Genomic DNA, 13,730 nt, shown 5'->3' on the forward strand with positions numbered 1-13,730 from the left:
GTACGTAACATACTGTCATAATTAAATTTGCTCTTACTTTCGGTGCTCTCAATTTTAAGGTCAAATGCATGTTAGATTATATATAAAGGAAAACCTTTTGAAATAATTATATTTGAATCCTATACAGTATATATATATATATATATATATATATATATATATATATATATATGTGATCTCATATGAAGGGAGGAGATATATTATCCAGTATGTATACTGATTATCCAGTTATCTCTATATTTAACCCCAAAAAAAATCCAGTTATCTATATCCAATCATATAGAAGGTTTTAATCAAAACCAATAATATATATGGGCATGAGCCCTAGCCAAAATCATATATAATGATATAAAACGAGCACTTTATTTGATTGGAAATGATTCGACTATTTGTCCCCAGGGCCGAAGGCCGAGAGCGAAACTCGAAGAGCCTTCACGTGGATGCATTCTTCACTTTGCCACGTGTCACTGACCGAGACACAAATCTGGCCCACTTAGCATATCCAGATGGGACTGCACTTCCCACGTGTCAGTGCTGCCAGTTGTTCATCTACAAATGTCGATATTGATTTGGTGAAAACTGGGACCCACAAGCCTAATTGGATATTGATTGCTGATGTAGCATTGGTCGGGTCATCACTCGGAATCAACTGCATGCAGTATAATGCAGTACAGCATATGAGGTTCTGAGGTGCGCAAAAATCGTGAGTTCGATTCCCAATAAACTATTTACGATTCAGAATACATCAATTATGCATTCTATATAAATCTTAGTCCGATTAGAGTTTACCGATCTCAAGAGGTGATAGATTCTCTTTTTGTTCTCTTCATCACGTACAGTCTCTGGCGGATTTAAGATTAAAATGTCATTGGGGTTAATTTTTATATGAAGCGTAAAATTATTTTTATTTGCACGAAACGCAAAAAAAAAATTTCTCATTCTATTAGGTATGTCGATATTTGTCTTCAGAATGAAGTAGTTTCAAATTAATCTCTACACACCTTTGTTTTATATTTCATTATGTATCTATCTCGTCTGATGTTAATTAATAAACTTCACTACTTTAATTCTAATTTCCAAATAGGCAAATAAAATACTCAATCTTTGATCATAGTCACCATCCATTCTGTAACAGACAATACATACTAACACCCAATTTCGATTCTAAATTTCCAATCATTCTATATCAATACTTTAACCAACAAACCCATATACCCAAAATCTCAAATCATTCCAAATCAAATCAATCATTCCATGAGCTAAAATTTGATTCAATTTTGAAAGAGATTAGAGGAAAAGAGCTAAACCTGTGGACTGGTCCAGAGCTTCAGCGGCGTGCGCGGGGAAGTGGAGAACAGCGACGGGCAATGGCGAGTGGTGAGTAGTGATATGCATGCTTGAACGAGAACTCAAAAAGATGATTAGAAGAAGAGGCTGAAGAGCAGATCAGCAGAAGCAGAAGCAGACGAGAACGTCTTCAGAGATTGAAAGAATAAGACGCAAAAGTGTGAGTGACAGAGAAACCCGTGCTAATATTTTAATTTTTTTTTGTTTTTTTTTTCTGGGCTTCATTTTCACCTAGCCCAGTCAAGCCAGGACTGGATCCACCCCTGCGTACAGTACGTGAGTGATGAAGCCCTGAGAGGATATCCAATCCAACGGGTCTTTGATATATCTAATCAAAGAGATGACAGTGTCGTGTATCCAGGAACTTGGAACATTAAGACTCTATTTTCTGTAGGGATGGGTATGAGACGAGATGAGTCTAATCCCACGTCTCATCCTACTCATTAAGTTCGGGACGAAATTTGTGTTTTTAAAAGTTCATCATACTCAGGATCGGAATGAGACCGGGCCTATCCCACACTCTCAGACTTTAAATAATAAATATTTAATTTACTATTAATAAAAATTTTGTACCAATTATTGTAATACAAGAAATATATAGATTATTCCAAATCCTTCATCATCTACTTCGATACTATGAGTTTAATTATTATAAAATTAAATTAATCATTCAAATTATAGTGTTATAGATATTGTACATAAAAATTAATAGTGTTATCATACAAGAGAAACATATATAGTTATATATTGTATATAAGATTATATAGATTTTGATTGCTAAGTTCATAAAAATTTGCAATATACAAATTGTCTTTATTTATATCATATAACTCGAACCATATATTAATGAGAAAATTAACCAGAAATTGTTTATTTTTAGGAAATGAACCAAGGTCCAAGATTCATTCTTTGAAGTTAGTCATTTTCTTATAAAATGCATCTAAGATGTTCTCATAAATTATAAATGTATGATGATGATGAAATATTTAATGGTTAAAATTCAAATGAAATTTAAAGTGGATAAGACGAGACGGAACAAAGCGGGATATAAATTATTTGTCTCACGTCCCGTCTTACTATTATGAAACGGGACGGGACATACATTTTTAGATTTCCGTTTCGTCCAATTCTTATGAATTTCGGAATGAGATGAGGATTTCGGCTTTTTATGCCCACACCTAATTTTATGGGTTGTTGTATGACGCTTGAGACAACGATTCAGATATTCCTAGAACACGCGCGTGATACTGAGTTCAGTCTTACATGTCCAGGACTCCGGGTATGGTAGAAATTTCGACTATGAGTTGCAGTACGGTCAATAACACTAGCTAGTAACCATAATTAGGAATTTAGGACAAAAGAAGGAATTAGCTGCATTAGCCTGTATATCCATTCTTGCAAATTAGCAGCAGAAAAAGGTTGCAATGGCATCCTTTGAAAAGCTTAAGCTTTTTCTTTGAAAAAGGTTGAATGCCTTGAGCTTAATATCGTTTTCGGAATTCGAAGGTCATATCTCTGGGCGTCTTGATTCAGTAGTGAAATACCCTCTACAAATGGGTAGAAATGTAAAATGCCTCATTGAACAAGTGTCAATATACCAAATACCTTTTTTTATTGATATTGAACGCAATGTTATTTGGTTCATGAAATACATGATACATTTGATGGTATCTGGACACTTTATCCGATAGTTATCTGTGATGCCATATCCTGACTACCCAAGCCAGATTTTGGCTGCTCCACAACAAGAGAAGTGGGATGCCGGATTAAAAAGGTGCCACCCTCCCAGTTCTTAATCCTAATTAATAATACAAAGGAGGCATCACAGATGAAATTAACATCCACCGATAATAATTCTACCCTGCCTTTCGAGATCATAAAGCATGGTAAGTGCTGCAGAGTCTAGTGAACTCTTTTTATCTGACCTAGGATCTCCTGTGCATTCAATGCTGCCGAAATTGGGTATGTACAATGTTATTGTTGATATGAAACTGTTCAGAGTAAAGAAGAAGAAGAGTCGGTTAGTGGCATGGTAACCAAAATCAATCTGAAATCTGAAGAAAGATACCTATGCTGCCGAAAATAAAAGAGACCAAGAGAAGCAACATAGGTCTCGATGTATCTAACCTAAAATCCTTTTCTGTTGGTTTGAAGGTAGGCATTTGCCACTGTAGTTGTTTGCACAGCTCGAAAAGAGAGACTCGAGGTCCTCCTTTCTTCATGTTAATTGCTTTGATGACTGCGTACAAAAATATCAGAGGAAACATAAGCTTGATTCTGACTCTGATAAGTTGGGGCTCAAACTATCAAGAAAGGAGTGGTGCAAACCTGGGATGTCTTTTTCGGGAGTACTTATTTTTCTTTCAGTGGCCGAATTACTGGACTTTGTATCCATAGGAAGATGCATCACAGTTTTCTTTCGCTTTTTTGGAAATGAATCACCAACTTGGTCGACATCCAACTTTCTCTTCCTGGCGGACCCAGGGTGTGTAATACCTCTTTTCTGTATCCAGCATCAGCAATCTTTTATCATGCAACTTACAAGGAAAAGTATTATAAAATCCTACTAGGGATTCTGGAGGACTGTCCCAAGCTAAAACTATTGATTTTAAGAACACATGTTATTTCCTAAATTTGAGAGAAAGTCAAAGAATTTTGAAAACAAAGGTAGTTGCTAAACAGATGAATGAGCAACTATTGTAATCGTAAAATGTCCAAACTAATCAAAGATTTTGATAGCAGTGGTCTTATAAGTATTAAAGAGTAGGGAGCAAACATTAAAGAACTAACAAACCTCAAGCTCCTTCAACAAATGATGAGCTGCTTCTCCTTTTGCAATTTTTTTACTCCGATCAATCCCCTCTCCAATCAACAGGCTATCTTTCAGCTGTACGCTAAGTTCCGCATGAACTGTTTCACCCTTCTTGATGGATTTCTCTTTATAAAAATACCCGAGGGAGCCACATAATTCAATCAGTTCACGCAAGGGAGGCAGCTCAAGTTTATCGGGGGTCACAATTGGAGATAAGAGTGGTTTGTATACTCTCCAGACTTCATCAAGATTAAGCTCCGTATCAATTAGTATTGCTCCTGCAATACTTTCCACCATGTCTCCAAGAGCCTGTAGAGACTACCATTCATGAATACAAAAAACATAATAACAATAATAAATTCCTAGTGGTATCCAGGTAAGACTTACCTTAGGACCTTTCTGGCCCTGAAGTTTGGTACCACCATCATGTTCAGAAAGCGACTTTGCATATTCTATTATTTGACTTTGAAGTAACCCAGAGCAATGTTGTAGATGCTGTTGAAGGTTGTGTCTCACAGCAGCTTGAGCAAAGTTTTCATTGTTAACTGAAGCAGCTCGCAAGTCAGTTAACTCGCCTGGATCAATATCTTTGTGGCTCTGATAGAGATACCATGTGATGAGCAGGTCCAACACACAGTCACCAAGAAATTCTAGTCTCTGTTGAAGTTACAAGTAATAAAGTAATAAACAAAACCAAATATAAGGAACTGTTTACTTGTATATGAAACAATATCTTTCCAATTTCACAATAGATGCTCCTACTTTTGTTCTAAAATAACCAAGGATAAGAAATCAGTACCTCGTAAGAATAGTCAAGTTTTGATTCTTGCTCAGATGCATGTGTTATGGCTTCCTGTAAGAGACCCTTGGTAGAAAATACATAACTAAGCTTTGACTCTAGCACTCCAATGTCATCCAGAGTTGGGTTGCAAGAATGAAGTGATGCGGCAGTAATTGCTTCAGAAACCAAGGACGGCTCAAGTTCTACATCAATGTGGAGCCACTTCATAAAATGTACTGAAGCAGATAATCCACCAGCTACATAGTAAGCTCCTATAAGGGCTTCAACACAATCAGAGATTGTTTTGGAACCCATCCATCTATGGCCCCTGTCACAGCACTTTCCAACCATAACTTCGCGGTCCCTAGTTTGAAACTTGCTATCTACTGGAACTTCTAAGGTATCTACTCCGCACTCACAAGGAACAGGTCGTATAGAGAGCTGTCCAGGACCAACCCAACGGCGTGGATCAAAAGCACCGTCACGTATATATCCCTATCAAATAAGAAGTCAAACTCATTAAGACGCATCAAAATCACTGACCAATCAAATTAATGAAAGTCATAGTAGTATATATATGCACTAGTACCTGTAAGTTTCGATCTATCCCCAATCTATGCAGGTTTGCGTTACAAATTACAGACTGGCGCAGAGAAGATAATTGTCCATCATGTTTATCGGGATACTTTAGGAAGAGGCTGCAGCCTACAGTATACTTAAGGACTGAATCACCAAGTAATTCCAAACGCTCCATGGAAAAATCTTCACTACATCTAACTGATGTGAGTGCTTCTAGAATCTAACGATAAAATAATAGTTGGATTAGTCAATATTGCTAAAAGATAAAAGCAATCTAAAGATTAAATTTTAGTTGGATTACTCATATTGTTAAAAGATAAAAGTGACTATTCACAAGTACTCTAATCAAGATACATGGCATATACCAATGAGCTTGATATTTGTAAGCTGCTAGGATGAGTATTAATCTCTTCTCTGAGTTGGCTAGCTAACATCAATGATTCTAGTCGATGAATCAATGATGGTAGTAGATAAAATGACTTCAAAACTTCTCTTCGCACATCAGTACAGACGAGAAGCTCAGGAGGCATATGGGCATACATACGTTCCTTTCCATTAACAAGGCCAGATTCTGATGTCTTACCACTCCCACCTGCCCAATTGAGTAAAAATATCAGAAACTATACATACAGAGTGAGCGTGTGCTACGAAAATTGGAAGAGAAAAGCATTTATTCCTTTCATAATTGATAGCATAACTGATTTTTTCACAGGTATTTTTAACTCAATCATATTGCCGGTATCATAAATTCATAATGGAGTAGAGGATTATAATTGATGTCTTCCTATGGTATCATCAATGTTATGTAAATATTTTGTGTCTACCAATAATGGGCATACAATGAGACGCTCATGCACAAGCGATATTAAAGATCGTAAAACAATCTACAGACTATGTGCATCACAATGAATAATACTAAAAGATGTTGCATGTAAATTAACAAACCTCCACCAATGAAGTTGACAAGAAGGTTATGCGGATTATGATTTTGCTTCAGCCGCAACAGAGGCTGACCTGGATACATGAGCAGGATCCCATATCTGAACAGAACTAGCACAATTGTAAAATATGTACAGTGACATCTACAGAACTTCAAATATACAGCAATCACTTACTTTTTGTGGAAGTACTCAGCATAGGTATTATACTCTGATGTGTCAAAAGGACTCTCAGCGGATGTGTCACCTACAACCTCAAAAACAGAGTAAATTTTTCCAGTGTGGACGGCCACTACCACCATATCTTTAAGACATTTTTCATCAACAGAAGAATTAGCAAGATGCAGTATCTGTGAACTATTGCATCCAGTCCCAGATGAAACAATTCTGTTTTGCACTGAAGTTCTTGCATCACCATTACGATGCGGAGCACCCACATTCTGCTTCAAGAACTCTACAACAGAAACACAAGAACTGATCCCTCCCCAATTTATTGTCCAAGATTCATTATTTGAATCATTTAATGTTTCAAGTGGAAGAACCAAATACATGTATGAGTGCCTCCACAGCTTTCTAGTATCTTTCATAAGTAAAAACTCTCTCTGCTTTTCAACTGGACTGATTCGATGAAACAATTTTCCAAACAACCCATTGAAGAAAAATTCCTGAAAGAGCTTTGCTTTCGCCATCTGTTAAGAAAAATATTATATTAAGTCCTTCACAAAATAAATAAGCTGAACTTGACTTGCAGAAGCTTTTACCTGTTCTCCATCCAAACCAACTTGCCCACAGGAAGAAACAGAAGCTTTAACTCTCTTTGAAACTAAGTAAAGCTCCAATTCGATATTCCCCACATCCTCAGCAAGCTCTGACTCGATCAGAAGAATAAATCCAGAATATAGCTCGGTAACGATATCACAGGAGAAGTCAAATTTATAGGCATAAAAAACAACACCATAGAGTTTTTCTGCCCAAGTTCCAGACAGAGCGTGTATGCCAGTTGTGCCATGTAGTTCCTTCCTCTTAGTTGTTCCTTCAAGAGAAAACACAATTGTCTTATTAACAGGAAGAAGGGAAAGTCGTAGAAAAGAATTTCAAAGCACATGCAACATGAGAACCTAATCAACATGAAGTAAATGTAAGTGCACACACACACACACACACACATGTATTAACTATTAAGTTAGCTACCTTGCACTACTATTCCATCACCAATTAAGTGTGTATAAGATCAATTAACAAAAAAGCAAATAACACAAGAAATGATTAATTTACATTCACCTGACTACTATGATCTCAAAAATAAATACCTGCGCCAGAAGCCGACCCTTTTCTTTCTACATTCATATCTTTTTCCAAAGACTTATTAGTGGATGGCAGAAGATGATCATTCAAGGCACCTGATTCATGCAGCTTTTTACAAGCTTCTAAGCATGCAAACTGCTTTGACAAACCGGAGTTTTTGCATGCAGGACCAACCAAGGTGTGAAAAGCCGCATTTGGAGGCAATGTAATCTTACATTCATAAAAATCTCCGAGATATGAAAATTGAAAAGCTGGCTTTGGAATAAAGTACCTTAATCCAGTGAGCAAATATCAGTACATTAAGTAACGGGAAAAAAATTATCAGCTGTCTGATGAGGAAAGGCATACTTGTCTCTGGGGAGTGTGTCACAATACTTATGTAGGAGACGGACACTGGAATCTGCTGTCACCGATGCTCCAGTGGAATCCACAATATATTCACTTATTTCATCAAGTGTACATGGTTTCAAAACACTTTCCTCTGGGTCTCTATTTAGAGCTGTATTTGTCATCAAACCTTCGCTCTTGATGATCTCAAATAGTTGATCTTTCTGTTGCTCGTTTCCCCTGTGTGATGAACAGATAATAAAAATGACTTGAAGAATTTAAAATCAACTTATTAGAAAACTGCTCTATGCAGCTATTGATATTTTGATGAAGTGAAACAATAACGTGGCTACTATACCTTTCTAGCATTAAAATGAATTGAGAGTTATCTTGACGGGCCCGTCCTCTAGACTGAACATAACTACGCACTGTCTTTGGCAAGTCAAAACGTATAACACAGGAGCAGTTTGGAACATGAATTCCCTCCTCAACTACATCGGTAGAAAATAATAAATTGACCTATATAGCAAAAAACAGTTCAGTATTAGGGTTTCATATTTCAAAACCTTTATGATAAACTGACCTTCTCATAAATCCATCTTTTTCCCTACAACATAAATCGTCATTTACCTCCCCACAGCTGAATAACTTCAATGTCTCCTTTTGTATTTTCGGTGTCAGAGCATCAACTGAGGTAGTACTCCCGGTCAAATAAGAAATCTTGAAATGAGATAATGAGGTAACTCTTCTCATAAATCTTTCAATTACTTTAGCTGTAATGATTCTATTCACAAAGATGAGGCACAATAGATCACTACATACCCTGCAACCAGAAATCGTGGGTCAAAATTCAGTTTTGCAATCACACAAACAAGATCTTGGAGTCATTTCCTTACCCAAACGAATGGAAGAGCTGAACAAGTTCATTTAACTTTGGTGATACGTAGCCCAAATCTACTGCCTTTAAATAGTCAAACCCAACATCCAAAAAATCTTCAAAATCTGAAAAGAAGGGAATACTGTACGTGACCAATATATACTTTCTTCAAGAAGAATATGAAGTTAAAAACATCTTAAAGGCATAATGGTTCATGCAAGAATGTCAGGGACATAATGCTATTAGGCTATTAGCCATGATGTTATGGTTCTCACTAATTGAACCGACAAGAAAAACAAAGCAACAATTATGATTCTCATAAGAAATTCCGGGTTTTAGTAACTTCTATATAATGCCTGATTTGCATATAAGATCATTTAAGTACTGTTAGAGAGAAAGAAAAATAACAGCATACCATTCATAAGGGATTGCTTTATAATACCAACAACTTCGTCAAGAAAATATCTGCACTGCAAAGAACTTTCTCTATAAACTTCACACTCTTCACTAGTAGGAGCATTCTCTAGACAGACCTTCACAGCCTGTGAAAGAACTCGGGTTATAATCACAACCAAAATGAAGGACCGTAGAGGTAAACAAATTATAATGGAGGCAACATGAAATGGATATTACAGTCGTTGGAATAAAGTGGTAGAAACAAGTTCTGCGGCAATACAGATCAAATGTTTTTTACTTTCTGGCAACAGTAACATTAATTAAACATATACTTAAGATCATACCTCATAAGAACATATAAGACCAAGGTCGTCCAGGCAATAAAGGATCTTTTCATAGTCACTAGACAATCGTTTCCGCAGAGTTTTAACTTTGTCATCCAAATCTTTGAAGTTACTCTGAATTGATTCTTGCAGCTTCAAAAACCTAGCATCACTCTGTCCATGCATTTAAACTTCTGTTAACATCCACACTGTGCATGGAAAAGCTTGCAATAAGTATCAACAGGGGGTACCTTCGTCCAAGATGCCTTGATCTTTTCTTTCAAATCCAAACTTGAAAACCATGTTGGGTTATAAAATCTGCGAGTTTCTTTCGCAGTAGGGGCATATACTTCCATCTCTGTTTTATCTTCAACCGTATAAATCTGTGTAAGAAAATTATAAGACAGTACACATCACATATGATCCATCAGTAGTAACTCACATTGAAAACTCAAGAAACAAAAAAAGGAGGTTACCTGGGAATCCAAAATGCTTTCAAGTTCTGATATTTGATCTTCACAGTCCATTTTGGATGAGACACCTGATCCATAAATTTTTGCAATATGTGAATAGCAATCCTATATATTAACAAAATACACAGTAATACGTTGGAACAGTATAGGGGAAATAATAAACAATTGCAACTTATTACCTTTTCGAATGACAGGTGAAGCCGTCATTCCAAAAACTTTTGGCTTGATACTAGACCTGTGATAAAATTCCTGCACCCAAACAGAAAATATTGTCAAGTTGGCTGACCATAAAAGACATGAGATTATATCTCTTAAAAATCACAACAAAGAAAAAGGTGGAATACAGCAATAAAATTAACCTTCATGATCTTTGTATAAGGGTGGTTTCCAGTAGCCCGATGGCACTCATCCATAATCAACAAGCATACTGCTTCTATAGTCAAGAATGCCTTTCTTAAGGCATCCAAAAGAATCTGGGGCGTCATAACCAGTATCTACAGGATAAAATAACAGATCCATCAACTGCAAAAACTTGAAATTTCTGTTTTCCTACTATGATTTCAGCAGTAGTATGTCATGTGCCTTATGATTAGTAAAATCATTTGAGAAGCTAAAACAAAGCTTTTGAATGTGGTTCTCACTATGCTAAAAGCCTAAAACAGAAAAGAGAATACAGACAAAACTAATTAATCGTGCAGAAAAACTAGAAACAGAATGTGATAAATTACACTGCATGATTTCTGTACATATAAAGTAATTTCTCATGACTAGCTAACACAAGGAAGTAATAAAGTGAGAAGGGGGTAAAAAAGATGTGATATTTCAAATTTCAACAGATTTAACAACAATGCAGAAAGTGCAAAGATAAGTAGCACCGACATATACACCAACCTGAAAATCTAAATTACTAGTCAAGATTTTCAAAAGAAGTAAACTTACATCATGGGCTTTGAATTCCTCCTCCCAATGCTCCTTATCCCATGCATCAACTCCCTTGGCTCCATAATACTCCTCCACTTCAAAACTGGTGTGTTCTTTAATAACCTCAAATTGCTGGAAATTACCAAAAGCCATTCAATTCAACAATCTTTGAGACAACCAATGATCCACATTACCAAAAGGGTTCTACCTGATGAACGAGATGAACAGTTGGGGCCAAGAAGATCATCAATTTGGTGTCACCAGATGACTTGATAGCTTGACCAATCTCATCAATGAGCATCACAGCTATCATTGTCTTCCCAGTACCTGTCTCCATCACAGCTATAGTGTTCCTCCTCCTAGCAACCTCATACACTTGTGTCTGATACCTATTTATTCAAAAACACACACCCAAAAAAAAAAATCCCACCATCAAAATCTAAACTTTTAAGGCACCCAACAATGCCTTAGCCAGAATATTAAAACAACTAAACCAAGAAAATAAAAAGGAGACCTTCTGGGATTGAAGCGCTTTGAAGCATCTTGATCGGCGGCAGCAGCAGGAGCATCAGTGATTTCAGAGAAGCTGCGTTTCGGGGGATTCTGGCCTTCTTCCCCTGGCAAATACATGTTTGCAGAGACACTGAAACCAAAGAGGATGAAGCAAAGATTCCACAGAAAAAGAACCTGAAGAATCTCTATGAAATCATAAAAGATTTTCTTTTTCGTTTTTTGTTTTTTGTTTTTTTAATTCTGGTTGTGGGTCGTTTCCAAACCAAAGAGAGAAACTGTGAGTGCAGACTCTGGGACTGTCGACTTGTCGAGTGTTCCTTGGTGGGTTTTTTGTTACTTGAATTGGGTCTGGGTGGCACGCGAAGGTGACGACCGGGGTTAGGCAAGTGGACAAAGGACTGTTGGTTCGGAATTTAAAGAATCGGCGAGTTTCCTTCTATTTTTTGTTTTTTACCATCATCATCATCAGAAGAAGAACTAGAAGTAAAAAAGTATGTCTGAGACATGTACACTCGATGAAGGTCGCACGACTTCACGCCCACAATGGTAACTGTCAACCTCGGATTTACCTTTTGACCAAACTTAACATATTGAGGGAATATCACGAGAGAGTGACATGATTTCTACTGTTATAAAGCGAATAGTTAAAATTTTACTGAATTATAAATTTCTGAATCTATTTCTCTAACGCAATTTTTACAAAAAAACAAAATTATTATATATATGCGGAGAAAAATTGAGATAGCACAAATTCAATCACTCAATAACTACACACTTTCTCACTCTCACACTCACACTCATATGGTGTGTGCAGTTTCTAGTATCATATATGAAAACCTCATTCGAGTTACTAACTTATCCCAAATAAAAAAGACACAAAGATAAATAACTGAGAATGTTTGTAATTTAGTCTAAACATATTTGTTAATGTGTTCCAAACAATGAGTGAACTGAGAATTGACGACTAAGACCACATAAAACAACTGAAAAACATGATTAGCATGATTAGTATTCAAGTTCAAGGACATGATAAAAAATTCATAATCCTATCATGCTAAGTTTTTGTACCATTTGGTAAGAAGTCCCAAGTCCCAACCATAAATTCGATTTAAATTGTTAAAGTGACTAAACCCTATGGTAAAAAAATGTATAGGTGGAGCATTCCACATGTGCGATGAATCAGGCCTAGAATGTGTGACGCTTTTTGGTTACCTTAAATTATAGGGCTTCTTATAAAAAAAATCTATTTTGACACATGAAATGAGAAAATAATCACTTAAGTTTTGAAAATTAGAAAAAAGTCATGTCTTAAAACTCTTAAAGCGTTGCCCCCACAAGTCGCAATAATTACACGAGTGCCACTGGTCCTTGAAAACCAGATCTGCGTTGCGGAGTCGGGTATCTTATTCTACGTCGCCACCGAAGCCTTTCAATCTCTTCGTCGTCACACCATTGCAGTTCTTTTTCAAAAAGACAAAGAGTCCATTGTCGTCAGCGGGAGACTTGCTTACTGGGTCTTCTTACGATTAGATGCAGTTCTGGCTTTTCTTTATTCTTTTAATTCCTTACCGTCAAGATCGATTATGCCGCAACTTGCTAACTACACAACTTGATTAATTTGAATTATATATATATATATACTCCAGGATTTGATGGTGGTAGTTTGGGCCTTTGGGGAATAAGAAGTTTCAGGATAGAAAGATGAAGAAAAAGAAAGAGTAGATGGGTACGTGTAAGGGAGAGAGCCATGGATTTGATATGGAAGAACTATACTATTGTGGGTTTGATAATTAAGGCTTAATTAGCTAGTTTTGTGTTCATTTGTATAACTATCTTCTTTCTGTTGGAAGCTTCTAATTTCCCCCATATGCAAATTTTTTGCATGTGACAAGGTTGTGACAGGGGTTGTGACAAGGGTTGTGATAGGTAGTGTGACAAAGATTGTGACAGGGGCAATGTGTGTGACAGTGGTTGTGACAGTGGTGTGACAGCAGGTGTGACAGCAGGTGTGACAGCGGGTGTGACAGCAGGTGTGACATCGCATGTGATAGGTAGTGTGACAATGGGTGTGCCAAGATGAAATGTCTAAATATGTAAAATTATGTTAAAATTCAAAGGAGATTGTAACAGGTAGTGTG

At 36.6% G+C, this 13,730-nt stretch overlaps 1 protein-coding gene across 1 annotated transcript; it reads right to left on the minus strand.

The window, feature by feature from the left end:
* Positions 1 to 2,962: 2,962 nt before the first annotated feature.
* On the minus strand, positions 2,963 to 11,824 carry LOC126785075 (endoribonuclease Dicer homolog 3a-like). Its single transcript, XM_050510660.1, has 25 exons — positions 11,594 to 11,824; positions 11,288 to 11,468; positions 11,098 to 11,211; positions 10,518 to 10,652; positions 10,338 to 10,407; positions 10,162 to 10,226; positions 9,937 to 10,068; positions 9,707 to 9,859; positions 9,382 to 9,508; positions 8,986 to 9,091; positions 8,720 to 8,912; positions 8,448 to 8,608; positions 8,111 to 8,329; positions 7,768 to 8,033; positions 7,219 to 7,490; positions 6,635 to 7,146; positions 6,465 to 6,559; positions 5,885 to 6,111; positions 5,530 to 5,739; positions 4,959 to 5,435; positions 4,547 to 4,816; positions 4,142 to 4,468; positions 3,676 to 3,850; positions 3,475 to 3,586; positions 2,963 to 3,338 (listed from the first exon to the last, which is right to left on the minus strand). Exons 1-25 carry the CDS (start codon positions 11,707 to 11,709, stop codon positions 3,182 to 3,184), a joined length of 4,872 nt encoding a protein of 1,623 aa, XP_050366617.1. The 5' UTR covers positions 11,710 to 11,824; the 3' UTR covers positions 2,963 to 3,181.
* Between the last annotated feature and the right edge of the window lie 1,906 nt (positions 11,825 to 13,730).

This window comes from Argentina anserina, chromosome 2 (assembly GCF_933775445.1).
Source record: "Argentina anserina chromosome 2, drPotAnse1.1, whole genome shotgun sequence".
NCBI classification, from domain to species: domain Eukaryota; kingdom Viridiplantae; phylum Streptophyta; class Magnoliopsida; order Rosales; family Rosaceae; genus Argentina; species Argentina anserina.